The following is a 27,590-nucleotide window of genomic DNA, read 5'->3' as shown; positions in this document are numbered from 1 at the left end:
GTATGTTAAGAATTTTCATCATAAATGGATGTTGAATTTTGTCAAATGCTTTTTCATCTATTGAGATGATCATATGATTTTCATTGTTCAGTTTGTTAATGTGGTGTATCACATTGATTTGCAGATCCTAGCATCCCTGGGATAAATCCCACTTGATAATGGTGTATGATCCTTTTAATGTATTAATGAGCTCAGTTTCTTAATAATTTTGTGATGATTTGCATTTATATTCTTCAAAAATATTCACCTGTAATTTTCTTTTCTTGTGGCATCCTTGTCTGGTTTTGGCCTTAGGGTAATGTTTGGCCTTGTAAAATGAATTTGGAAGTGTTCCCCCCTTTCCTATTTTTTAAAAGAGTTTGACAAAGTTGGTATTAATTTCTCTTTAAGTGCTAGGTACAGTTCATCAGTGAGGCCATCTGGTCCTGAACTTTTGTTTGTAGTTTTTCATTACTGATTCAATCTTCTCACAAGTAATTGGTCTGCTCAGATTTTCTATTTCTTCGTGATTCATTCTTGGTAGGTTGGATGTTTCTGGCAGTTTATCCATTTCTTCTAGGTTGTCCAATTTTGGGCATATAAGTGGTCATATTAGTACCTTATGATATTTTGTATTTCTGTGGTATCAGTTGTAACATCTTCTCTCTCATTTATGATTTTATTTTATTATTTATTATGTAATGCTCTCTTTGCCTCTTATTACAGTCTTTGCTTTAAAGTCCATTTTGTCTGACATTAAGTATTGAAACTCCAGATTTCTCTTGGTTTCTATTTGCATGGGATAGCTTTTTTCCATCCCTTCACTTTCAGTCTGTGTGTATCCTTATATCTGAATTGACAGTTTTGTAGGCAGCCTAGAGATAGGGTCATTTTCTTTTTTAAATCCATTCAGCCACTCTATGTCTTTTGCTTGGAGAATTTAGTCCATTTGCATTTAACATAATTATTAATAGGTGTGTAGTTATTGATATTTTGTTTGCTTCCTGGATGTTTCCTAGTTCCTCTGTTCCTTTCTTCTTTTGCAACTCAGTATTTTCTGTAGTGGTATGCTTAGCTTCTTACTTTTATATATTTATATATATGTGTGTGTGTAGCTAGGTTTTTGCTTTGTGGTTAACATAAGGCTTACATATAACAATTTGTAACAATCTACTTTAAATTGATAACTTAAGTTTGAGTGCAATCTACAGCTTTGTATTTTTAGTCTCCTCCCACCATATTTTATGGTTTTGATGTTACATTTACATCTTTTTATCTTGTGTATCCTTTGGCTAATTATTGTAACTATAAAACATAAAATAACTTTATTATCATTGTCTTTTAACCTCTTACTAGCTTTATAAGTGAGTCATCCATCACCTTTACAACATTAGTTTATTCTGTATTTTACTATGTATTTAACTTTATCCATGAGATTTATACTTTGATGTTTTCCTGTTACTCATTAGCACCACTCCAGCTTAAAGTAGTCCCTTCAACATTTCTTGTAAGGCTGATTTAGTGACAATGAACTCCTTTATCTTTTGTTTGTTTGGTGTGTCACTTCCTTCTAGCCTACAAAGTTTCTGCTGAAAAATCTGCTGACAATCTTACGGAGAGTTCCCTTGTACATAACAAGTTGTTTTTCTCTTGCTGCTTTTAAGATTCTTTTCTTGTCTTTAACTTGTGACATTTTAATTATAACATGTTTTGGTGTGGGTCTCTTCAGGCTTATCTCCTTTGGAACTTTTTGGGTTTCCTGGATCTGGATGTCTGTTTCCTTCCCCAGGTTAAGAAAGCTTTCAGCCATTATTTATTCAAATGAGTTTTCTGCTACTTTCTCTCTTCTTCTGAGATCCCTGTAGTGCAAATGTTGGTCTGCTTCATCTTGTCCCTTGAATCCCTAAAACTATCTTCAGTTTTTAAAAAAGCTTTATCCTTTTTGGTGCTCTGATTGTGTGAGTTTCACTACCCTGTCTTCAATTTCATTGATCCTTTTCTCTGCCTCCTCTAGCCTTGTTGAATACCTCTAGCATTATTTTGTTTGTTTTGTTTTGATTTTTACTCTTCAGCTGTGATTTTTTGATAGTTTGTTACAGTTTCTAGCTCTTTACTGAAGTTCTTACTGTGTTCAATTCATTCTTTTCCTGAATTCAGTGAGCATCTCTATGACCATTATTTTGATCCTATTTTATCAGATAAATCCTTTATCCCTGTTTCATTAATGACATTTTCTGAGGTTTGTTATTCTTTTATTTGGAATATTCCTGTTTCTTCATTTTCCTTGACTCTCTACGTTAGTTTCCATGCATTAAATAAAACCACCCCCTCTCCAGTCTTAAAGGAGTGGCCTCACATAGGAGATGAACCTATTGTTGTACTCTGCCTTAGTTCTTGATTGTCTTTCAAACCTTTGCAATTGTCCAAGCAGCCTACTTGATTTTTAGTGGCTCCTAGTAGTTGAGAGTATGCCAAGACCTGTCAGTGGAGGGGAGGATCTCAGTCAGCACCTAGATTCCAGTGGTTTGGAAGCCAGGCCCTCAGGCAGCAGCTTTTAAAGTATGTAAATACTTATATTCTGGTGGGATCACAAATGTAAATCTCATTGTCCACCAGAGTCAGACAATCTGGAGGAGTCTCCTAGGTGGCAGTCACAAAAATCAGGGTGCCAGACAAGTATACAAGCTCTTTTCTGGGAGACGCTGGCAACCTGGAGTGAGGCAGAGGGAGAGCATGAGGATGGCATCCACTGACCCCCATCCCTGGTGTCCTTACCTCAGTAGCCCCTAGATATGTGCCAAACCAGAACCCTTCCCATTAGACCAAAGCTCCAAGGAAATGGGCCTTTTTCACAGAAAGACTGAGAGTATGCTTCAGTGTGCTGCCACTAGGGATGGGCACAGTGCAGCCCAGAACTGTGGCCCCAATTTTTAACAGTCCATGGGATGGTGGAATGCTAGTCCAGCTGGCCACCAGAGCCAGGTGATCAAAGGGTGTCCCATGGGTGGCAGCCACAAAAACCGGAGCACCAAACATGTGTAAAAATTTTCGCTGGTGTGCTGGAACATGGCAGAGGGAGAGTGCAAAGATAATGCCTGCCCTCCCAGGTCTCTGAAAGGGTTACAGTCAGCCCTGAGATGTGTGTTTAATTAGAAGCCTGCGCCTCACGTCAAAGCTATGAATATAAGCTGCAAGTCCTCTTCACAGAAAGACCAGGCTCTTGAGTCTGTTGCCTCTTGCTGTGCCCTGGGAGTGGAAGACAGTTAAGGACTCTTTCCTTCATTGGTTAATACTGAGAGTGATTGATACTCTCATGAAAGTGCATACTAGGTAACACAGATAAAAACTCAGCCTGGAGTTGCATCTTTGAGAAGGTAAGTTATGAGCTGCATTGTTCAACAAGCATCAAGTATTAACTCCGCTGGTGATGTGCTAGATGGCTAGAGAATACAAAATTAAATAGAAGGAGCATTTGTCTCCTATCTGAAGATTCACAATCTTGAATTAATAGTTAGAGCAGGAAGACACAGATCGTCAATAAGGTAGCAAGGCTGATAGCCATTCTGCCAAACTGTTAAAATACCAAATTCTTCCACACCAGAGTAACTAGCAGCTACTCCACATACCCCTTCATTTCCTCTCTACTCTCTTCCCCTCATCATCACCCTAACCCCCCTCTTCCATAGTCCCTAGACTTTCCTATATTCCAGTAACTAAAGGGTTAAAACCTTTATGCTCTCAATATTTTACATGTAATCCTAGAGGATGCACTTTGCCAAGGGAAAAAAATTACAAGTCTTGAAATAGCAAGGAGTATTTGGTAATCAGCAGTTAAAAGTCAGAGTGTGAAGTTCAAGTTGGGGAGGAAAGGGAAATGGAATTGAAGAACTGATAAGGATAATATAGATCCATCAAAAGATATTAAGCAGATCTCTTAAAAATAATAATTTTGACCAACCTTAGTACATAAGCATGCACTGATGTTTGTTGAACTAGCTATTAAGGTGCTAATGAGTTATTATTAGTAACATATGCTCTTGATATGCATTTTTTGTTGTTGTTGCTCTTTCTGTTCCCATCAGCAAATAATGAGGTTGCATACACATTTGCAAGATGGCTAGTCCTCATCTGGGATCTTATCTCCTGATGAAACAGAAGAAAATGAGACCAGCCATACAGAGGAGATTGATCTAGAGACGTAGTTTTTCATAAGTGCCAAACTCCAACCAGTGGGAGGGAAAAAAGAAAAGCTTCATAAATATCAACTTGCATGCAGATAATTTCCCACCCTAGCTATACAATTATAAAGTCTAATATGTATTACCCCACTTTTCAATTGGTGATTTCAGTATTACTAACAGGAGCACTGAAAAATCATTGGGGGGTGGGGAATCAAACTTGACTGATCTGGAGTGATTTTTTTTTCCCCCCAAATAGTGACTGCATATTATTAATAAATGGGTTTACTCATCAATGTGAACAGACATGAGAGTATTAAGAAATTTGGGATTAAAAAAGGACCAATAAGAAAGATTTGATTGTATGGAAGTATTGCTAGAATTGGTTCTCCACTAATTTAATTCCTTACTTCCAAAATAGAGACTATATTCCTTTTTTGTAATTATTAAAGGTTAAAGGATAAACACCCAAAACAGTATTTGAGCAAATCAGTGTTTTCTTTTTACATCAGTTTACTGTTCTTCCTCACTGGTAGTCATTGCACTGTAGATGCTGTCAACCATATATATTCCAAAATATAATTCCTATCACTATGTGTATAATGTTTCTTCATGTTCCATCTCAAGAGTAATCTTCATAGTCTTCCACCAGCAAGCACCAAAGTCAAAGCTTAACAACCAACAGAAAAAGTATGTATAAAAAATAATCCAAAATTTATCCCCTGTCAGACATATGGGAATAAAATCTTCTTATTGCCAAAGGCTTGCAATTTTTAAAGCATTAAACTATAGGGTATTACAATTTAACACAAAAGCAGATGCTATTTAATACTGTTTAATAGTTTAAAACTCCTTCTCTAATATTACAGATCATCTTCACGTGATAGAAATGTTCCTTGCACACCATCATCTTGTGGGAAGCTTTGCCCTTTTGGATATTTCTCTTCTCCATCCCTCTTGCTGTGACGGGAGGTGGTGGTGGCCTCCCCGCGCCAGCAGCTCAGGGGGATCCACGCAGGCATTCCTCTTCACTCTGAACTGGCAAGCGCTCTGGAGGAAGGACAGATTCCAACTTCTGCCAGCGCTCTGGAGGCCACAGGATGTGTGTAGCATGAGCATGCAGGAGCCCCAGGGAAACCTGAACCCACGAGAGACAGAAAGAAAGCGAGAAAGACATTCTTTTTATGAAGGATCATGATTGCTATCTCGAAAACAGAATTTGATGCCGGTCTGATAGTCCAAGGAAAGATGATGATGATGAAGGAAGTAAACAGCCAGTGGCATTTTTCTGTGGGCTTCGTACATGTACATGCCTTTAATACTCACACCCATTTGAGGTAGGTACTGATCCCATCTCCTTTTTTCATAAGCTAGAACTATGTTCATGGAGGTTAAAGAACTTGTCAAAAGTCAATACAGCTACCACGCAGTAGAGGCTGGCTTCAGGGCTGACTAGTCCAAATCCAGGGTCTGCAAACTTAACCATTATCCTCAGCAGCCTGCTTGTGTATACCCCGGAAGCATAAATCTGGCTTATATTCTCAGGATTTCCTACAGAACTCCCACTATCTCAGAGAGACATTTTAAAAATCTGTATCTTGCCAAAAGTATTGTCCCACCTGCTGGATGAGCAGCAGGGGTTAGGTGTGAGATTGGGTGGTGTGCCTCCACCCACGGAGAACACTGAAGCAGCGTGGATCTAGTGCTCGCAGAGAGAGGTGGAAAACCAGGAGAAAGGTGGGACGGGAACGAAGGGAAAAGAATTGATGGTCCTCATCTCATAATGGCTCAATGTTAACGACTTTCTGACTTTGCATGTTGCTTTCACACCATCACATTCAGTAGAACCCATACTTCTAATTCTGAATTTTGATCTTTTCCCAGGTCAGCGATACATGGTACGATACTGACACTTTCTCATGATGCTGGGCAGTGCCTTCGAGCCAGACAGTCACAAAGGTAAGCAACTGGTAACGCTTGCAACCGTTCTGTTTCTCACTTTCAGTACAGTATTCAGTAAGTTACAGGAGATATTTTGTACTTTATTATAAAATAGGCTTTTTGCGTTCGATGATTTGGCCCAACTGTAGGCTAATGTTAAGTGTTCTGAGCACATTCAAAGTAGGCTAAGTGAAGCCATTGTTTGGTAGGTTAAGTTTATTAAATACATTTTTTACTTAAACCCATTGAAGGTTGAAAGTATCTTATCAGGACATAACCGCCTCATAAGTGGAGGCAAATCTACAGAAAGATCATGGCAGATGGTAAACGATGTACCAGGATGGAAAAAGAGGCAAAGGGAGGGAATTTTTCCTGGAGGAAGTAAGGCTGAGTCCTGAGAGGGAGGGAGTCTCTTAAAAATGTCTTAAGGCTCCCTAGGGACATCAGCTGTGGCAAACCTGTTTAAAACGCAGATCCAAGTTCTATCCTCAGATTCTACCCTGCACAGGTCTGAAAAAGAGCCTAGAACTCTGGGTCTTTTGGCACTGTCAGGCAGCATTTCAATGGTATGTAAAAGGTTACAAAACACACTCATGCTTAGCGCATATTTGAGTGCCATCCATAAATCAGATACTAGGCATCCACTTTATTTTCAAATGTTCTTCTTATAAATTAGAATGCCCTAGAGATGAACACATGACATTGCTTTCACTGAAGTTCTGTTTATTAGCTTTTGAATTTGAAAAATCACATTGCCCAGAGATTCAGAGCTGGATGTCAAGGGAGAGACTTCCAAATAGACAACCAGAAACACATTAAAAAAAAAAAAAAAAAAAGGTAAGAAAACATTCATCACAACTTCAAATATAAACAAAAGAAGCCCATGGGCCCAATAAAGGAATTTTTCTTCAACTTTTTTTATATAACATTTTCAAATTTTCTGTAGGTTTGATTTTTAAAGTAACATCTCTATTCACCAAAATTCACCACTTATTTATGTTTTACTGCATTCATTCCTCTCTCGTATGTGTGTATATATATCTGTATACAAAGACTTTCTCCTGAACCATTTGAAAGTTGCTGACATCATGCATCTCCTAAGAACACTTTCCTGCATGAACACATTATATGCAAGGTATTTAATACTGATATATTATTTAATATATAGCCCATATTCAAATTTTTCTTTTATAATGTCTTTCATAGCTATTTTTAAATTCTTGATTGAGGGTTACAAATGACATCATAATTGTCATTATTTTGCTTCAGTTTACATTTAGTTTAATCAGAATGTCCCCCATCTGTAATTGACTGATTCTTCCCCTCCTGCTTAGATTCCAGCTAAGTGGGGTGATATTTTGAAATACGTAAATATCCTGTATGTCAACATATCATCTCGCTGCTCTTTGAAGGAGGCTGGTTTCTAAAGTATCTAAAATAATTTTAACATTCTTTGATTATTCTGCCTGAAACAATTATTCCACTGAGGATTACAAAAGAGATTTTCTAAATTTACTATTTTTTTTTATTAATTTCCATTCTTCTCTTTAAAAAGGAATCTTTTATGTTAAAATAGAGGCATTTGAAGTTGGAGGGGAAAAGCCCCTTTTTAAATTCAAAATCATAATATCTTTTTGTTTTTTTTTTATTCTTGAGTGGCCTACAGTTGGCCAGTGATTTTGGACATGCTTCCATGAATCTTCGATCACTTCCTAATTTTTTGGTACCACTAGGTGGTGTGGGCTTACCTTGTACTTTATACCTGTTCCATCTGAAATTAGACATTTCTTTAAGGAGCCTTGATTTCTTTTACCAAGGAATGCTATTTAGAAACCAATATCTGGTACTAGATGTGCTCATAGGTGTCAATCTTCTATGCCATTTCAGGGGATAAACACTAAAATGTCCCCAACCACAGGGTTCTCCCTCACCTTCCCATAGTCTATATTTTATCTCCTTTTTTCCACAGTGAGCACTCTGTCTCCCCACAACAACAGCACGTTTAAACTATTTTTTGTGTATTTTAGGGTAGTGTAAGTCACCATAACTACTACCAACAACAAATTTACTGAGTAAGAATCAAGATTTTTTTGCAGTTATTTTGGTTCTTAAAATAGATCTCACTGTAGCCATGTACTGGAAGAGTCTTGTGTTCAAAATTTATTTGAATTCACTTTTTTTCTCCCTAATATAGTTATCTTCCCAACTGATACATAGTTAGATCCACTTGTTTCTACTTGTATTCCATTTTAGACTTTGCTTTTGTTATCCTTCCTGATTGTTTTATTTTTGAATAAACATTTAAATGGTTCTAAATATTAAAAGTTGTAGCAGGCAGAATAATGCCCCCTACATAATCCAAAGAAGTGTGTATCCTGATCCATGGAAGGTGTGAATATAACGTTACAGAGCAAAAGAGGAATTAAGATCACAGCTAGACTTAAGGTTGCTGATCAGTTGATCTTAAGATAAGGAGACTGTGCTATATTCTTCCCTGGACACAGATGTGATCACAAGGGTCTTAAATGTAGACCAGCCAAGCAGAAGGGTAAGATTTAGAGAGAGATTTGAAGACATTAACACTGCTGGCTTTAAAGATGCAGAACAGGGTCATGCGTCAAGAAATGCAGGTGGCCTCTAAATGCTGGCAAGAAGCAATTATCCCTGCTGACACCTTAATTTTAGCCTAGTGAGACCCATGTTGGACTTCCCGATCTCCAGAACTGTAACATAATAAATTTATGCTGTCTTAAGCCACTAACCTTGTGGTAATTTATGACGGCAACAACAGGAAACTAATAAAAAACACACACAGAGAAGCTCCACTCCCATCTGCCACCTCCCCTCTCTAATAGGTTAACTAGATTCATTAGTTTCTTGTTTATCCTTTTTTCCCAGAAAAGAAACAAACGTATACAAATACACATACTTTTAATCAGTTTTATCTATTTATATATATTACATATATACACACATTCTTATTTTCCTTTTTTCTCATACTGAAGGTAGATACTATACATTCCCTTTTGCACGTTGCTTTTATTCTCAACAGTATAGCCTAGAAACTACTTCCTATCACTTCATAGAAATGGAGCCTGAGGTTTTTAAAAAAGCTCCATCCCACACCCAGGAGATTCTGACCCCACCAGAAATCTAGACCCGAACTTTCCACTTAGCTTCACACCCAGGAAAGGTAAACCTAACCAACTTTAAAGACTCTTTTGACTGCATTCTGAGACAGCCTAAGTACCCAGTCTAACCATATTAACTGCCGCAGCCTAGAGCTGGATGGTTTGTCACACTGCAGTTTTTAATTCACTTTTGTTCCTGTCTGAGCTCAGCTGAGCTAGAGAACAGCTGGTCTGCACCCCACCCCCCACAATCCCCCGTTTTAGATGTGATAGCTGCTACTCAGTTGTTCTCAAACCTTTATCTCCTTTTCCAAGTTGTTTAACTTTCGTCATAAAGTTGATTTGCCAATCTCTTAACTTGGCTGAACTCTTGCCAATATATCTGCCTGCTTTCCTAGTTCTGGAGCTCAGTTTTAACATAGGGATTCAATTTTTTTTTAAATCAACAGTCATGTTACCAAAACCTGGCTACTTTTATTCCACACATTGATTAGAGATGCCACTCTTACCTCCTGAAAAACATGATTCATCTTCATAATTATAAATAATGGTGAAAATTCTCACAGATGGATAATATCAGTATCATTTTAAAACATGGTAGGGGAATGCAAAATTTAAGTCTTTTTTAAAGACTGAGATTAAGATAGAGTGCCTATTCATTCCCTCAGCTGTCTTGTCATGGATCTTTACTTTGTATTGATATGTATATAAACATGCAAAGAACACAGAATTTAGAAGGGCATAAAAATCCAGGAAGATAGCCTCAGTGTCCATACATACTGTGTGTGGCACGGTCCTCCAGAGAAAAATAGAACCAATAAGGTGTGTGTGTGCATATATATATAGAGAGAGGAAGATACTCATTTTAAGGAATTAATTAGCTCATATAAGTATGGAGCTGGCTGGGTCCAAAATCTGAAGCAAAAGGCTAGTAGGCTGGAGACTCAGGAAAGAGGCGTAGTTTAAGCTCAAAGGCAATCTGCTCACAAATCCCTTCTTGGTTTGGGGAACGTCAGCCTTTTACTCTCTTTGGGCCTTCAACTGATTGGTGGACTTTGAAAACAGATTATTCCCAATCTAAATGTCAGTCTCATCCAAAAACATGTTCACAGAAACATCCAAAATAATGTTTGACTGAATATCTGTGGCCAAGTTGACACGCAAAATTAAGCATCACACCTGACAGGCATCTCTGCTTTGCTTACTCAATGCCACACTCAGTACAACTACATTCAGGGCAATGTTCTAAATGACTTACACACACTAACTCATTTCATTCTCACAATAACCCTGATGCAAGTACTAGTTACCGTCTCTACTTCACAGTTGATGAAACTTAGGTCCAACACGTTTTCCTTTGAGCCGAGGCTCTAACACATGCCCTCTGGCTCTCAGACCTCTATATGGGGGTCACCATATAATTCATCATCCAGATGAGACACTTCAGCCAGTCAATGGGGGCACTTTTTAAATTAAGTCCTGATGATAATTTATCCAGGACTTTCCTGGACAAATCAAGATTATCGTCACTCTAATCATACTTCTTGATATTGCTAGGTCCTACATATTTTCCTGAAAGAAGCAGACTAATCAAAAGGAAATGCACATTATGGGCTGAGTTGTGTTCCCCCAAAACATGTATGTTGAAGCCCTAACCCCCAGTACCTCGAATGTGACTGTATTTGGAGACAGTCACTTCTTTAAAGGCCTATGTTAAAATGAGGCCATAAGGGTGGGGCCCTAGCCCAGTCTGATGGTATGCATATGAGAGAGATTAAGACACAGAGAGAGAACTGGGTGTGGGGACACAGCAAAAGGGCAGCCACCTGCACGCCCATGAGAGAGGTGTTGGGAGAAAATGAGCCCCCCAACACCATGATCGTGGACTGACTTCTAGGCTCCAGAACTGTTGAGAAAATTTCTAGTATGTGAGCCATGCTGTCTGTGGTATTTTGTTCTGGCAGCCCTAGCAACTAATACAGACACAAATAAAAAGGAACACTGTGCTGGAAGCCAGTTCCTGAGATCTCCCAATATTCACCCAAAATAGGGAAACAAAGGAAGATGAAGGAGGAAAAAGAAAAAAAAAATAGTCTGTTATTAAGGACAGAGAGAGAGAGAGATGCTTAAGCATATACTATTTTTTCAAAAGCTTAAATACTTTGACCAACCAACCTAGTAACTTACTGGGACTCAAGGATCCCTAAGCTTTGTTCCCATCTCCTTCAATAGATTCACAGTATTTTCAGGCTTAAGGAATTCAATTTTACAGTAAATTTTAAAACAAACCAACAAAAACATATTAAAAAAAAAACATTATAAACCCTTAGAAGATCATTGGATTTTTAGTATCTACTGAGTGAGAAAATAGATCCATTGACATGTATTAATGAGCCTCTTACAATAACTCTCTTGCCGAAAGATTGGGAGTCAGTGTTCTAGAATAGTAGTCACTAATTTGATTATGTACCCCAGCAGCAAAAATATGTGAGAACCTACCTTTGTATTTATATCTTTAAAATTATATAAAAATTAGATACCTACACATATATATTAGTATTAACATTTTATAAAACCAAATGTTAGAAAAAGCTCAAATTCTTATTTTTCAGGCCCAAAGTTCTAATTTTTTTGCATCCAGGGGATCATCATAAACACCACCTACATATTCCTGCTTATTTTTAGAAATCTGTTCTCTAGGAAACACCAAAATTACTGGCTGGAATACGATCAGTGCTATCAGTCAACTGGTTTGTTTTGTCCACACAATGCCAACGAAACACAGAAACACACGGGACTAAATTTACACTGAATTGCCTGTCTTTGATTGAATTGGCTCCACTGAGAGGTTATTTTGGCATCTGGTAGACACAGCCTTCTTGGGCCCAGGCTTTGCTTCAGGTGCCAGGGGCACAGGTGTATGCTACTCTTTCTCTCCAGCCCCTTTCCACAGGCCTACAGGATGCTCTAGCAACTCTTGGCTTCAGGACACCCTCTCTTGAAAGAAGAGCTTACAAGGGCAAGCATAAGCGTGAGAGTCTGGAAGTAGGACAGAGGGGAAAACACAGAAAAGAAGTTAAGGAAGAAAGATGATGTTATATATCTTTAACTAAAACATATTGGTCATTTACATATATATATATATGGATATCTCCTTTCCTTGACCGCTCACCTTGAACCCAGGGGACTCATACAGCTGTAAACCAAGTGTAGACATCTGCTGGTGAGTGCCAGGTAGTGACCCATCTTGGACCATGACTTGTCAGCCAGCGATCCCTTCCTTCAGGGGCCTTCTTTAAAGGAGAAACCAATTTCAGGCCCTGATATCTTATCCCAGTGAGCACAGGGGCAGCCACATCCTTCATCAGGCACGTTTCTCTTGTAGTTGACCTCCCCCCACATCTACCTCTATTTCCTCAGCAGCAGGATCTGCTCTGTACCAGGCACATACTGGAAGGTTGCCATATCAGAAAACCAATTTTATTTTCACCAACTGATTTACTTCTAAGTCTCCTTCATCAGATATGAGAAACATACTGTAATTATACATGTGTCTTTCTTAGACAGACAAAATTTAATAGTATGGGTACCAAAATATTTGTGTGGTTAGGTCAACAGTGACAAATACAAAGTAACTGTTTTTATTTTTCTTATTTTATCAAAGTACGTATAGTTCTTAAATAAATTTGATTCCTCATCTTTTAAAATGAGATAATCACAAATAGAACTTTAAAAAACTCTAAGTGTGACCATGTAATTTATTATCCAAATTGGGACATTTGAGAATGAAGAGGGGTACTGATAATTATGCTGGATCAACAGACATAATGAAGGTGGCTTCATGACATACAGTCAACCTATCCATGACCCCATTCTTTTGACACAGGGAACATTTATTGACTGTTGTCTACCTGAAACATTCAGAATATACCAGTATCTCCCTTATTCCTTAAGTTAAACCTGTGGTATAGTAATTATTTCCCTTTTGTAGAAAAGAAAACTAAAGCTTAGAAATACTAAATCATGTCCTGAAGGTCACAATGATCTAATAAATGACAGAACTAGGATTTGAAATAAGTATGGTTCTCAATTCACGCTGCTCCCCTCTGTAATTAATGTCTTGCTTCTCCTATGATATTATTTAATTATTTGTTTCCAAGTCTATAGGAAGGATCAGCTAGCTTACGTGTAAATGGCCAGGGGGTAACTCGTTTAGGTTTACAGGTCATATTGTCTCTGTTGCAACTATTCAACCGCCATTGCTTTATTGTACAAAGCAGCCAAAAGTAAAACATAAGCAAATCAAAGAGTTGTTCCAAAAATAGGCAGCACGCTAAATTTGGCCCAAAGGTCATAGTTCACCAATTCCTGGTCTGTAACCTAGAGTCTCTAACATTTCTGACAGCAGAAGCTGTATCTTACCTTTTCTCTATTAAAAATTAGCATGGTGTTTTATACAAGATTAGGAAGTACTTGTCAAAAATAAATATTTGTTGAAAGAGTGCATGCTGATTAAGGAGGAAAGCTTAAATCTAGAAAGGCTGTATTTTATGATCTGGGCATCAAGGAAATTCCCTAACTTACCTTAAGAGAAACATCCTTAGTTCTTTACAACACAATATTAAGGGACGTGAGAATCTCACAGACAATGTGCTACAACAGACTGATCATAAACTAGTCCTACCAAAGAGCTGTAATACAGTTCTTGAAACAATTCTTTGGTGCAGTTTCAAAAGAATTTTTAAAAGGTACAGTATAGAATTTAAAACACATGTAATGCATTAATTTAAAATTTTTATATTTACTGCATCTTAAGAATGTTTAAAATGTATTACACAGGCAAAGAAAAGTGGTTTGGACTGCCTCTGGTGACTACCACTTACCATCAAAACAAATGAACAATACTATGGAGAAGAGAAACTTACGACTGGTCCTCAGTCTCCTGGGATGGGCACCGTTGGTTAACTGAGTAATTGACCATAATTCAGGCTGCTTGTCCTTTTCTACACATTCAGGTTTCCCTGAGTACATTACCTACATCCGTCTGCTCACGCTGTGAGCCAGGGAACACTTCTCAGTGCTGCACTGACAAAGTACTCCAACTCTTTCTAGACTGTTGTCTTACTAACTACTGCACCCAGGGACAGGAGTGGTAAGTACGCAGTGGACCACTGAGGAGAAACACAGGACTTCACTCAGAGTCTCTGCTTTGGTACTGCACGTTCAACATGATGCTGCAAGTGGAGAGCGCAGAGCAGAGCCCTGTGCGCTGGTGCTCAACCCCGTGCTCCGCTTACTAACCCCATGGAGGAGCTCTAGCTAAATGGAGGATAGCACAAATGGTCACCACGCCAGCCATCAGGAATAGAAGTCCAACACTTCGCCCACTACATCTTAGGGTTAGAGTTGCCAAGGAAAACACAACAGAGTCAAGTGCTGGATGGAACAACGTATTACTCAGAGAGACGAGAGAGAGCACGATCAGCTTCCATAGTGGGTGGGGTGATGCTCTGCCCCACAGAGAAAAACGCCCCGACAGTGCAGAGATTCACCTTCCTGACCCCACCTCTGTGGCCACCATTTTCTGGTAAGATCAATATCGCACATCAACAACCACACTAAAGGCAGGTATTTAAAAACACCCTAGAAGACTAGGAAAGAAAGGTTTAGGAGAGCAAAACAAGTCTTTTATTCTTGTAAAAATATGTGCAAAAACAGATGCATGGTCTAAGTGAATCAAACAGAATTAGAAATAAAGACAGGCAAAAACACATCATATGGAAAAATAAGCAACTGTACTCTTTAAAAATATTGAGAAGGATATTTTTTCAAAGAGACTGAGGATAGAAATGATACTACCTACTTTACTTTCAAACATGGATTAACACAGAGTTGCAGTTTTCATCAACGTTGTTTGATACAGTAGACAAGGGTCATACAGAGCATAGCAGTGGGCCAGCATCCACACACACGTCCCCTTATCTACACAGTTTTAAGCAGATAAACAGTCCCTGAAACAAAAACACATGGAGGCTGCTTCCATTCGAAGCAAGCGCTGGCTGGTGTCTGCTCCAAGACAAACCCACTAGTAACAGCACAGCTTTGGTTGGTCAAGTAAGTGAGAGGAATGAGGGTCCTGTGCCAAATTAACGCAGAAGACAAACAAGGAAGGAAAGAACACTCCTAAGACTTAAGCTGGTAAGAGAAAAATTTATATATAGGAACAAAGGGTGGGGGGAGGAAAGCTCCAGAAAAAATGGAGAAATAAGTTAGAACAGAGCAGAAGCAGCAGCAGATAAGGTAAAAGGCCCAGAGGCAGTGACCGTACAAGGAGAAAGCTTTCTGTGTGAGGAATGAAGCACTTCCATTGCCCCCTCCGTCAGGGACCCTAGTAGCAGCTATGAGAACACATCACCATCCAGAAAAACTCAGCACTGTTCCCTTCTTCCTCCCTGACCTGACAAGAGTAAGGGTCCTCGTCCCTGAGACTGCCTTCCTTCTTCAACATGTAATACAGGCCCACAATACCTTATCTGCAATTCCAAAATCCAAAGAGCTCCAAAAATTCAACTGTTCTGTATCTCTGGTAGCAAAACCTGACCTGACCTAAACTGTTATGAATTTATAACCTTTACTGATCCCATGCAGCGTACCTATTTATAATACTTGCCGCAGAAATACCGTGCTTGATTATAGAAGTTGCCGCAGACTCTGCTGGGCGTGCTATGTTGCATATGCTATAGGTATTGTTTAGATGCTGTTTATAGACACTGATACCACCTTTCCAGCTTCTGAAAAGTCAGAGTTCTGAAACACATTTCCCCTGCATGGTTTTTAGATATATTACTATCTTAAATACCTGCAAAAACGAATATTTACCAAAGAAGATAAGTGTAATCAGAGTTTTGGGCTCAGTCCAGGGTGAACGAGACCCCTGCTAGATGCTGGATATGTATGAACGATAATAGAGACATTTCCTGGCCTCTAGGACCTCGCCATCTGATGAGAAAGACAGATGCTTAACCAGATTATGAAAATACAACCCAACACGGTAGACAGATGAAGGAGGCCAGTGCCCTGGGAGCAGAGGCCGTGACCACACCTTGGAAAGGCTCCACTGAGTGAATGCATCTAAGCTGACTTCCAAGGATGCCAGAGACTTCCCTCCTGAGGGTAGACCTTTATCCATGACTTCCCCGCCAGTTTTTTCTCTAGAACCTTCTCCTAATCCTCCTTGCCCTCCACGGAATTTCAAAATTTGAGACAATGTGGCAGGTTGATGCAACCCAATATTTGGCCATGGAAAAGGAAAGCCATTTGCTTTACAAAAGATTCCAAATGAGACTCTCCTAAAGGCCTCATTCTAAGACAAGTGTTTCCCTTCATTACCAACAATTTTAACTTTAATCATTTCAAAGCAATTTTCCTGTTGAAGACTGAGCTTTAATGAGAATACCTTTCCAGGTCACTTCACGGCTTCTTCACAAGGCTCTCTAGGTAACTACAGAATCACGCATAATCATTCTAGTCCCCCCCCAGACACCTTCAGTAAGTAGTTAGTTCAACAACTTATGCAAAAAAAATAGATACAAAACAGGCCTCTGGGGGTATCTGCAGTGAATTTTCATGAATTAATTTCCCAGGATTAATGTTTATGCACCCAGTCTCTTTACTACATAATCAGATCACTGGAGTTGAAGTGGTCTAACTCCTTATTTTGCAGCTTGATTAAGCAGGTGATGAAATACTTGAATATAATTTGGATAGTTAGCAACTGACAGTATCAACAGTAGCCACAGCGGAGGACGGCATTACTGACGTCTCACTGCTCACCTGTGTTCTCCGGTAGCTCATGTCCCACACGCAATTTTTATGTGGGAGATAAAACAGCTTATATAAATACATGAGGGGAAAAGGTGGACAAGTCTTCATTGTTGTTGACTTTGTTTTAAACCATAGTGAGGCCACTGGGCAGACAGCCACTGAGACAGACTAGACCTCCCTTGTTCAGGGGTATCTGGGGCAACATGGCCAGCCGGGCTGCTCTGGTGGGTACAGCCGCATCTCTGCCCTGGTTACCTCTGTTCATTTGGGTGGTTATCTGGCATCCAGCCTCTACCTAACCATCTCTCCCTACTTCTCATCCCTCTTTCATTCCTTTTTTTCAAAAAAAAAAAAAAAAAAAGTGAGGAGGCTTATAAACAACTAAGAACAAGAGAAGATAAATAAAAGTGACAACTCCCAGGGCCAAGGTCGTTGCTGGGCAGAGCACACTTGGTCCTGCGCATGTTTCCTTCCTCACTGGGGCTCCCAGACAGCTAACTTACACAGCTCCCAGAGGGGAGGAGGAAGCTTCCCAGTTTTGAAGGGAAGCTAAGTTTTTATCTGATGAAATTTCTACAAGCTATTTCTCACCTGGGCTCTACCACTAGACAGCCTAAGCATCAGAATGGACAATGTCCACCCAAAAGGCAGCAGCACAATTCAACTTGCTGACAGTTAGCTGGATGCTGTTCTGCAATAGAGTAAGGTAACGCAGTCCTATATGTCATCTAGAGATCTTACTTATACCAACGCTACGTACTTAGATTACCTGGTGTCATGGATAGATAGAAAGCCCTTTAAGTGATCTTTTCTAAATATCATTTCTTTCCACTGTGTTTTTGATAGACAAGATCTGTCCTGTGCTGTTTGCATCCAGAGATCGTTCCTGACCCCCAAATCTTGCTCTGTATCTGCAAGTGAATGATGAGTTAGAATTGGTGATCCATTGCACTCTTTCTCCTCATCTCAGAACAGCAGCCCAGTGGTCAGAGCTGTAGTTGCTATTCTTAAATTTCTATCAGAAACTTACCAAAATCCAAAGAATTGTGTTGACAAGGAAAAAAAGTGTACAGTAGAATAAAAGGTAATTGAAAGAATGGTCTAGACCCTGGCAAAACTGTCTTCTCTGGAAGAAATATCTACAAGGTGCTTGAAGTGTTAAAGGCACACATGGTGAAGCAGGATCTGAGTGATCCCTGAGATCCTGATAGGTGTGGGCATGGCATGTGTGAGCACCTCCAGTCTTAACCACCTTTGCACGTCTGTGCACGTCTTGGTGAGAGGCAGTACTTTCTTCCACTGTCTACTCCCCAGGTTGGATGGTCCAGATATTCCTTTTCTCCACTGCCAGTAGCTGGTCTCAGCCAACTGGATGCCCACATCCAGGACTATGAACACAGGGGGAGCGATGCAAAGATAACAGTGAAACTACTGGCAGCAACGTGAGTGCCAGGAAGTGCCCAGTGACATCAACAGCTGAACTCATCACCCTGCTCCTGTGTGTGACATAAGGGTGTCTTATGTTGCTAAGTGTCCAATTACCAAGCCTGGTTTTCATCCCATCCATTCAGTGATATCCCATATAACTTCCAATGACATCTTTTCTGCTTAAATCAATTAGGATGAAAAAGACAAAGTCAGGAGGGGTTTGTGTTATTTGCAACCAAGATACCCGACTGAAACACTGCCATGAAAATACTGGTATGAAAAAGAAATTTGGTCTAATCCCCAGGCCCACAAGTGAGAATGCTCAGAAGTGCTGCCTACAGGCTGTTAGAGCTGGAACTCATCTTAGCACTGGTTCCGAGTTCCAAGTCCTTTTCACCACACCTGTCAGCGACACAGAGTGTAGGGTCCTGGAAACTGTCATGTTTGGCATGGGGCCCCACATGGATGCCTTCTAAATCTGCTCTTACTCCACTGCAAAGTGAGGCCTTTCATTTTCTACAGAAAAGAAAAAGAAAACCCACATTGCACATTAGGGTATGCACATGTGCATGCCACTCTGCCTGGGAGCCGCTGCTGACGGGCAGCAGCAGGCCGCGTTACAAGTCACTGGGCTGGAAGGAACGCTTGCCAGCAGTGACAGGAAAGGCAGGCTTACTACAGCAATGAGACTGTGTCCTGTCGGTGTGCATAAAGAAGCCCAAAAAGGGAGAAGTGGGGAAAGACTCTGAAAGCCACTCCTTTCAGTCAACATAGATAGGTAAAAGCTCACTATGTGCCAAGTAGAGGGCACGGTGTTCTCAATGTATTGAGATGGATGAGCCATAGAATCTGGTATCGAGGAGCTTACAACTCAGAGGCGAAGACGGTTCTCATAAGGGGCTAGAAGCAGAGGTTGCAGGAAATGAGTAATCTGGTGAGTGATACAGCCATTGAAAGATTAGGGAGAGATACACATTCTACACTGTACCACGGGACACCACCTGACCACAGTCTAAGGAAAGAAAAGAAAAGGAAGAACGTGGAGAGCAAGAGAACAGTCAGATTTCTCTGCAACGGTGCTGCCAAGAGATATGATGGTGTATAAGATCAGAGGAAGGAAAGGCGCCTTTGGGACCGAGATCCACATTGCCTGCACTGTATACCTGGTCCTTCATAAATGTGCCTCTGCTTTGTCTCAGCACCGCTCAACTTGTCCCTGAATCACTCTCACCCTCTTTGCATTGGCACAGCCTGTTTATTTTTGCCTCCTGAAAGGCTTTCTTTCACTCTTTACCCAAGTAACTTCTCTTCATCCTCCCAGACATAGCTTACATGTTGCTGCCTCCAGGAAGGCTTCCACGCCCTCATCCTCATCTCAGCAGTCCAGGCTTCCTTGTGATAACTAGCAGTACAGTGAGGGTCCATTTAGTTCTTTGTCTCTTAATAAGTATGAGATGCTTGAAGCAGGCACTGTCTCATATTCTAAATCGATGGCATGAAAGTAGAAAGAAGCTCAAAAAATGCTGATTGAGTAAACTAAGTAAAACTAGAGACCATATGGATTTAGACTGGATACAATTTGGCAACTGATCAGACCTGGGAGCTGAGAAAAGAACAAGGTGTCTAGCTGGCTCATTTCTCACCTGCCTGGAAATATGCTAATGCCATTAACAACAGAGGCATCACAGGAGAAGGAGCAGGTTTGGAAGTGATAAATTCAGTTTTGGATTATCAATCTGAGATTCCTTTTGAATGTCACGGGAAGACGTCCTGAGTAAAACTGAAAATTCTGCGCCAGAGCCCAGGCAAGGGTAGGAAAGAGAATTTAGAGATTCAGGAATTACCCAGTGGTACCCATGGGAATTCATGTGCTTACCTAGAGAAGAAGAAAGTAAGAGTGCTAAGGACAGAGACCTAGGGGAACACTGCATTTCAAAGGTAATGCTAGGAAGTTGTCAGCTACATGCAAGAATCAATACATCTCTTGAGTGGCAAAACAACCTCCTCTGGACAGAGTTTGTGAGACTTCTGTGCAAGTACAGACACCTTGCTTTCCAGCTTGTAAAAAGATAATAAGCACTGAGAAAAGAGCAAAGAAAGATTAGGGGAGGAAATAATTGTAAATCACCTTTAAAACTGTAGTTGTCAGTGTTTTTGACTGAACCTAGAGAACACATAAAGAACCAGACATAACCTATTAAAATTCTGAAAATTACATTCACTCAGTGTGGTTATACATTTTCATGTATGTACATAACTCATATGGACTAAATATATAATGTAAAAACAAATCAGCAGATTGACCAAAATATCTCCTCTAATGGAAATAAGTGTTTTGTTACTTTAAACATTTTGCTTTCAGAAGGGTAAGTAAAATGCTTTCTAAGATTTTTAGCTGAATTTTAAATCAGTCTCAGACTCTAAATACCACTTTGGTCAGAAATAAACTGCGTGAACCAAAAATGCTACTAAATGGCCGTATTATGGATGAGGAACAGTACTATTTATGATGAATGATCATAAACCTTTTAGTTTAAATATTATGATCTATTTATTTACTTTTAATCAAGTTCACTACTAAATGAATAAAAACAAAAGAAATTTACAGCTAATAAAAGTAGCAAAACTCTATTCAATAGTTTAAAGAATCTTGTTGCCTTCTTGAGAAGTCATCTTGTTAATAGTGTTTGAATGACCAATAACATAATGATACTGTGGTCATGTTTAAAGTAACACACACACAAAGAAAGGGTTGACTACGTGAAGTGATAGTGTGCCAATTATCTTGATCTTGGTAATCATGCCACAGTATATATTATATCAAATCATCCCATTGCATACTTTAAATATATACAATTATATTTATCAATTATTCCTCATTAAAGTTGGGAGGGGGAAGCACATTGGCCCAATGTAAATTCTAATACTGATGTTAAGTTCCTGAATGTATATGTCTAACTGTGTGTTAGGGAGAATTCAGTTAATGGAGTCATCTTAGCTTTTTATGCCTTCTGTTGCCTCCATGGTTTTTTGGTTAGATTTTGAGCTCCTACGAGTAATGGTTGTCTTGCTATTGTACTTTGATTATGGTAGTTAATTCAGAGAAATCTCTTGACGGTTATTCAACATCCCATCAATAAACATGCTAGTGCAGTGCCAGGAGCTGCGATGCTCTGTACGAGACAGCAATTTCAGTAGATTGAAATTAGGGTTAAGAGTAAATAACATTTAGTCTTTCAATTTCAGTTACTGTCTAAAAGTTAATAACAGATGATATTTAAAATTGAAGTTTATATAATGTTAGATGATCCATGTCAGAGATGATATAGCAGCAATAAGATAAATACTGGTAGGACTACCACGAAACAAAAGGAATTCCTCAGAGCTAACTATGGACTAGGTGCGGCTTATTTACAGAAAATTTCTATATTCCAAATTATCTGCTCCATTAGATTGAATAATTCTAAATCATATCCCTTTTCTCTATATTGGTTACACACACACACACACATATATACATATACACCTGAGAAATGGTTGATAAGTTCAATAGTAGCCTAAGAAAAATATAACAAGGGCAAATTAATTTTTTCAGCCAGAGTTACAAATTATCTTTTGTCCACTGCTATGGATGATACATGACTTTACTCCACTGACTCAGATAATTGAATGCTGGCTTTAATTTGTAAATTCTCTTAATAGTTTACCAACTTTGTGGTTTTATATATAGGTTAATCTTGATGGTGCACTAAGTTGATAATTTATGGTTAAAACTGGTGCTTTATAAATCCACAGATAATGTTAAATTGTCAGAACTTAAGCCTAAGGAGAGATGTGGGCTTAGCCCTGTGGCCCCACCACAGGGTGGAGACACTCACTGCCCTGTGTAGAGGTAGAGAGATTTGGCCAAAGATGAAGATTTCAACATATTTGGTGCCTTCAATATATTCATGTGTGCTCTGTGCCACCTTCCCAGTATTAAGAAAGCCTTACCAATCATTTTCCCTACCAAAGTGGGATGGAGTGCACAAAGCACCAGGACTAGAACCTGCCCTGCCTTTGGATAAAGTCTTCCCATGAAAATTCCCAGCCATATGTAGCCTAGTGCATCTAGTCCTCACTGGCATTTGAAGCAACAGTTCCAATTAGAGCTTTCCTTTTCCTTTTAGTGCTTTGTTTTTTTCTCAGCTGGCTTTTCCATGTTTTCTTAAACTCAAAAAGACAACTGCTTCATTACTTTAAAGAAATTTTAACTACAGGAGGTAGAGGGGATTTCTCAACCCAAACCAATCTAATTAGTCAAAGACAGAGCCAAAAGAGATCCTCTGTAATCATCAGAAATCCTGATGACTCCGCGTCACCAGCACACTGCCCATGCTCCTGGACAGCGCGACATCCAGATGGTCCCAGGAAGAGGAGCAGAATAAGCATCGGGGGAGGGTGCTGAGAGCATAAGCTTTGCAGCCAGGAAACCATTCTGGGATCCCGACTTGGAAAATTAATAGCTGCACCGTCTTTGGTAAGAGGCTTCCCTTCTCTCAGCCTTACATTTCTCATTGTCAAAATGGGAAAAGAAATAAGAACTCTGCAAGATTTCCACGCGAATGAAAGGATGTAAAGTTTGCATGGCTCTAGCACAGAGCCTTGTCACAGACTGAGATGTTAGTCCTGTAGTCAGTCAGGTATAGAGAAAGCCTGAAGTATAATAAAATAACAAAGGTAAGAAAATGAGATGTTGAAAATAGCTACATTATCCTGTAACCTGTTAACCGTGAATGGTGTCCAATTAGCAGTTACGCCTTTGAGAAAAATTGTATTTGGTTAGCTAATGATCTTCATTTATAAGTACAAAAATGATTCCAAGAATTCTTGTCCCAGTAAAGTTCCTTCTGAGGAGCTCTATCAAAAATAGCAGTAAAACATGCTTGTTGTTATGTTTCTTTTTTTCTTTCTTTCTTTTTTTTTTTTTAATACAGGGTTGGACCTTCATTGAAGGAGCTTTTCTATATACCGAGATGAGCTCAATAAAAACAAAATCTCCTGGATTTAAGTAGCATCCCTAAGAGGCCTGGGCCTCTGGTACAGGCATTTGCAGTAATGAACAAAAAAGGAACAGAGGACTCCATGGTTGCTTTAAATTACACGTGTGACAGATCACAAAGAATTGCTTTTAGGTAAATGAGCAATATTTCCTTGATTTTCTCCCAGCTCTTCAATACAAGTTAAAAGGTCCACTGGAAGCATGAATTTTCTCAGCAAAATTACACTGCATTATCAATGGTACCAGTTCCTGACCACTGACTCATTCCTTAACCTTTGCTGGTGTCTGTTTACACAATTCTGCTGAACAGAGAACTTAAAACATCAGTGGCCTGTCTTCAGTCTCCATCTTCCTCTGTAATTTTCAACCCTGCTGATGGTTGCTCCCTGCTAGAAAAGTCACCCTGGTGATTACCCTACTTGTCTTCCACGTGCTCTAAACATACTCTAGTTTTGCTGGCTTATCTCCATCCCTGTTTCCTGAAATAGGTATTCCCTGAAGTCATTCCTTCTCTCTTTATATGTGTTCCCTTGATGAACTCACCCACTGCCATATCTTCCCCCCCACCACTTTGCCAATAACTCCCAGATCCATATTTCCATCCTCAGCCTTTCTGCCGACCTCCAGGCCTGATTCTCAGTGGCCTGTTGGACACCCCCACCAGGGAGTCCTCTTCATACAAACGTGATGTACACAACACACCAGCTCATCAGCACTGCCCTCAAGTGAGTGTCTTACCCTGGCTTCTTGCTTTGAGGATCCCTTATTGCCCAGTTTTCACTGCAGTCTTAGCGCCATAGTTAGATTTCTGGCTTTGCTTCATCACTCTTCTATCAAACTAGCTTCCAGTCTTCTTTACTTGAATCCCTCTGCTCCTTTCCATTCTCATTGTCATTATCCAGGGACAGGTTCTGATTTCCTCTTTCCTGGATGAACACAGTAACCTCTATTCCAGACTCCCCAGTTCCAACCTTGTTTTGCTACAAGTGCTATACACACTTGTACCAGGTTAATTTTCTAAAGCTTGGCCTCAATCAGGTCATTCCCGTGACTATCACACTTCAGTTGTTCTTCACTGCCTCCTCACAAGAGGTACGTAGCCTTGCATTTAAGAACCATCACAATAACAGGCCCACTGACCTACCTTTCCATTCTTTCCTATTGCTACTCCTTTTCCACAGACCCTATACCAGCTCCATACAAGTTCTCCAGGGCGACTTCAGTGTCCATCAAAGCTTGAGAACTACTGCCCTAAACTACAACCAAACTGGGATGGTCACAGCTATTGCTCGGTCCCTGGGCACCTGTTCCTCCCGCCATTCCTCTAAGTATCCTTCGTCACCACCTCTACATCCTCATTCTGCCCATCCCTTGACTTCCAGCAACATTTCCATACAGCTTTTTTTTTTCTTTTTCCCTTAAGGGAGGCACTAGGGGTCAAACCCAGGACCTCATGCATGCCAAGCACATGCTTTACCACTGAGCTATATCCTCACCCCCCATACAGCTTTTAAAAAATGACCTTTTTCCACCCTCAATTCTATATGTTTCTCTCTCATTACCTTAGAAAAGACCAGTTTAGGAAGGAACCACTAAATAAATGTGCATGGCTGAAAACATGGACCCGTTTATTCATTTTAGCATGAAGTATATTTCATAACATTGATTACTTTAAAATACAGATCTTTTTACTGAGCAAAGAAATATGATTTTGACAAAATAGTCAAAGCTCATATACATAAACAATTCTGCTTATTTCTTTATGTAAACAAACTACCTATGGCACATTGTAGTTTTCAAAGATGAAAACAGAAACACCTCCCAACCCAAATGCTCTTCTGCAACGTAATATTTCTGCCCCATTCTCCCTTCGAGAGGTGAAGTCTACTTCACCTGGTTGGGAGTGGTACCTGTGACTGCTTTGATCAATTCTAGACATAGCACTTAACTTGTCTGAGCGCTTGTGCTCCTTAAAAACTATCCATCATATGAGAATTGTGACTCTGGAAGATCACCATGCTGAGAGAAGCCCAAAGCACACTGAGAGGCCCTAGAGAATGAAATGCCACATGGAAAGAGAAAGGCCAAAGAACACCGAGGCACCAAGCATCCCAATGAAGACGCTGCAGGTGGGTCCTCCAGCCCTTCCTGCTCTGGTTGATGCCACGTGAGTCACACACCAGCTACTGAGTCCTTCACAAATTCCCGGCCCATAAAATTGTGAGCAAGATAAAATGGTTGTTTTATACCACTAGGTTTCAGTGTATCTTATTATACAGCAATATATAATGTTATTACACAGCATTATATAAAATACAATGGAAACACCACTCCTCACTACTTTGGACATGTAGAGCTGTGTCCATGCAATTCAGAATGAAAATGGTATGCTTATACAACAGCTCATCTTACAAACAATAAACTGTGTTGCACAACCTAAATGCTAACCCTAAAGAAAACCTAACTCTGACCGATTTACTCCCCTTTAATTATATTTTTAGAAAAAAATTAATGTGAAAAATGAGTTACATCTTATCTTTAATATTGTCCAAGTCAAACGTCCAACACAGAAGGTACACTAAAGAGTAAGTCACAAAATAAGCTGAAGACTGTCAAAGAAACATAGGATATAAATAAATAATCAGAAGAGTTTGCAAACATGTATTCTGGCAAGTGCATTGTGTATATGAATTATGATGCCCCAATACTGAAAGTCTATCCAGCCATTAAAAATGATGGTATAGCTATATATGGACCAAAAAAAATGTTCACAATATATTAAATGTAACAAGCGAAGTACAAAATGGTGAATAACAATCTCACTTGGGGTGATTAAAGGAAAAAAAAAAAAGAAACATGCTGGTCCCCTCTCCCTTGGCCCAACACACATACACACATAATTTTTCCTGCAGGAAAAAAGATTAAAATGATGCATATCAATATGTCATTATCCTTAAGGAGTGAGGTTACAGTTCATCCCTCTTTTTTTGTCTTTAAGGCCGTAGTTCTCAAATTATGCTTCCCAACCAGCAGAATCAGCATCACTTGGGAACTTGTCAGAAACGTGTATGTCTAGCCCCCACCTCGGACTGCTGATAGAAACTCTCCATGTGGAGCTGAGCATTCTGAGGTTCAACACCCGCCCCTGCAATTCCGATGTATGCTAAAGCTTGCAAACTGTAGCCTTACTTGTGTTTTCTGACGTTTAAAAAGTGATGCGTTGCTTTCATAAAAATTTTAAAACACTGTTTTTTAAAAAAGAGTAAAAGAAGGTTTAGTTGGTATGCACCCAAGGCTTTTTTCTCCTTTATTTTCTATTTCTTTTATTCTATTCTTCATATATTTTAGCTTTTGTTATTTTTTAACCCTTTATCTCTGTGTACTTAGTTCCCAGTTGAGTGATTTTCTTTTTAGCTCTGTCTAATCAGCCTGTTTAACCTGTCCATTAAATTTTAATTTCAAACTGCTGTATTTTTCATTTCCAAAGGTTCTGTTTTGGTCTCTTTCAAATCTGTTCTCTCTCCTAGAGACCTCTTTCTTTTTGGGATGTATCCCTTCTTTGATCTCTAATTCTTATAAACACACTTTTTTTTTTACTAGTCTCTTTGAGATCATTTATGTGGTACATAATTTTTGATTTTGAGTTGATCTTTAGAGAATTATTTTATCTGTATGTCTCAAAAGAGAGATGTTAAAGAAGTATTTCAACATGGATTCGCATATATTTTTGCCAGGGACCTGAGAAGTTTCTCCAGTCTAAATTAAATTTCGAAGTATAGACTTTCACGCACCATGCATGTGGTGTAAATTTCAGCTATACACTCTCTAGACTGAGAGCCTAGGTCTTCTTTAATTGGCATTCAGAGTCCTGGGACAAAACAAACTACCCATGTATAAGGAAACAACTAACTGAAGTTTGCTACTTAGCCTTTCAGAGCCCTGGCCTTGTGCAGCGGCTTCTGTCTCAGCTGTCACACACCCCTCAGCTCACGCGATGCCACATCTCCCGGCCTAGGATGCTGGAACCTGTATCTAGACAGGTCACCTCCCAAACTGCAACAGCTTCAG

At 39.6% G+C, this 27,590-nt stretch overlaps 1 protein-coding gene across 9 annotated transcripts in view; it reads right to left on the bottom strand.

The window, feature by feature from the left end:
• IMMP2L (inner mitochondrial membrane peptidase subunit 2) overlaps nt 1-27,590 on the bottom strand; it is a 1,220,903-nt gene that overhangs the window by 432,019 nt on the left and 761,294 nt on the right. Inside the window, exon 7 of one of the 9 annotated variants that reach the window (XM_032483680.1) lies at nt 295-5,295. The exons of the other annotated variants lie outside the window; for them this stretch is intronic. Within the exon in view, the coding sequence (XP_032339571.1) occupies nt 5,158-5,295 (138 nt within the window). The 3' untranslated portion in view covers nt 295-5,157. Of the gene's footprint in view, nt 1-294; nt 5,296-27,590 lie in introns of those variants that run through there. 9 annotated transcript variants of the gene reach the window in all.

This window comes from Camelus ferus, chromosome 7, assembly GCF_009834535.1.
Source record: "Camelus ferus isolate YT-003-E chromosome 7, BCGSAC_Cfer_1.0, whole genome shotgun sequence".
Taxonomy (NCBI): Eukaryota; Metazoa; Chordata; class Mammalia; order Artiodactyla; family Camelidae; genus Camelus; species Camelus ferus.
This window is presented reverse-complemented; position numbering and strand designations above follow the sequence as displayed.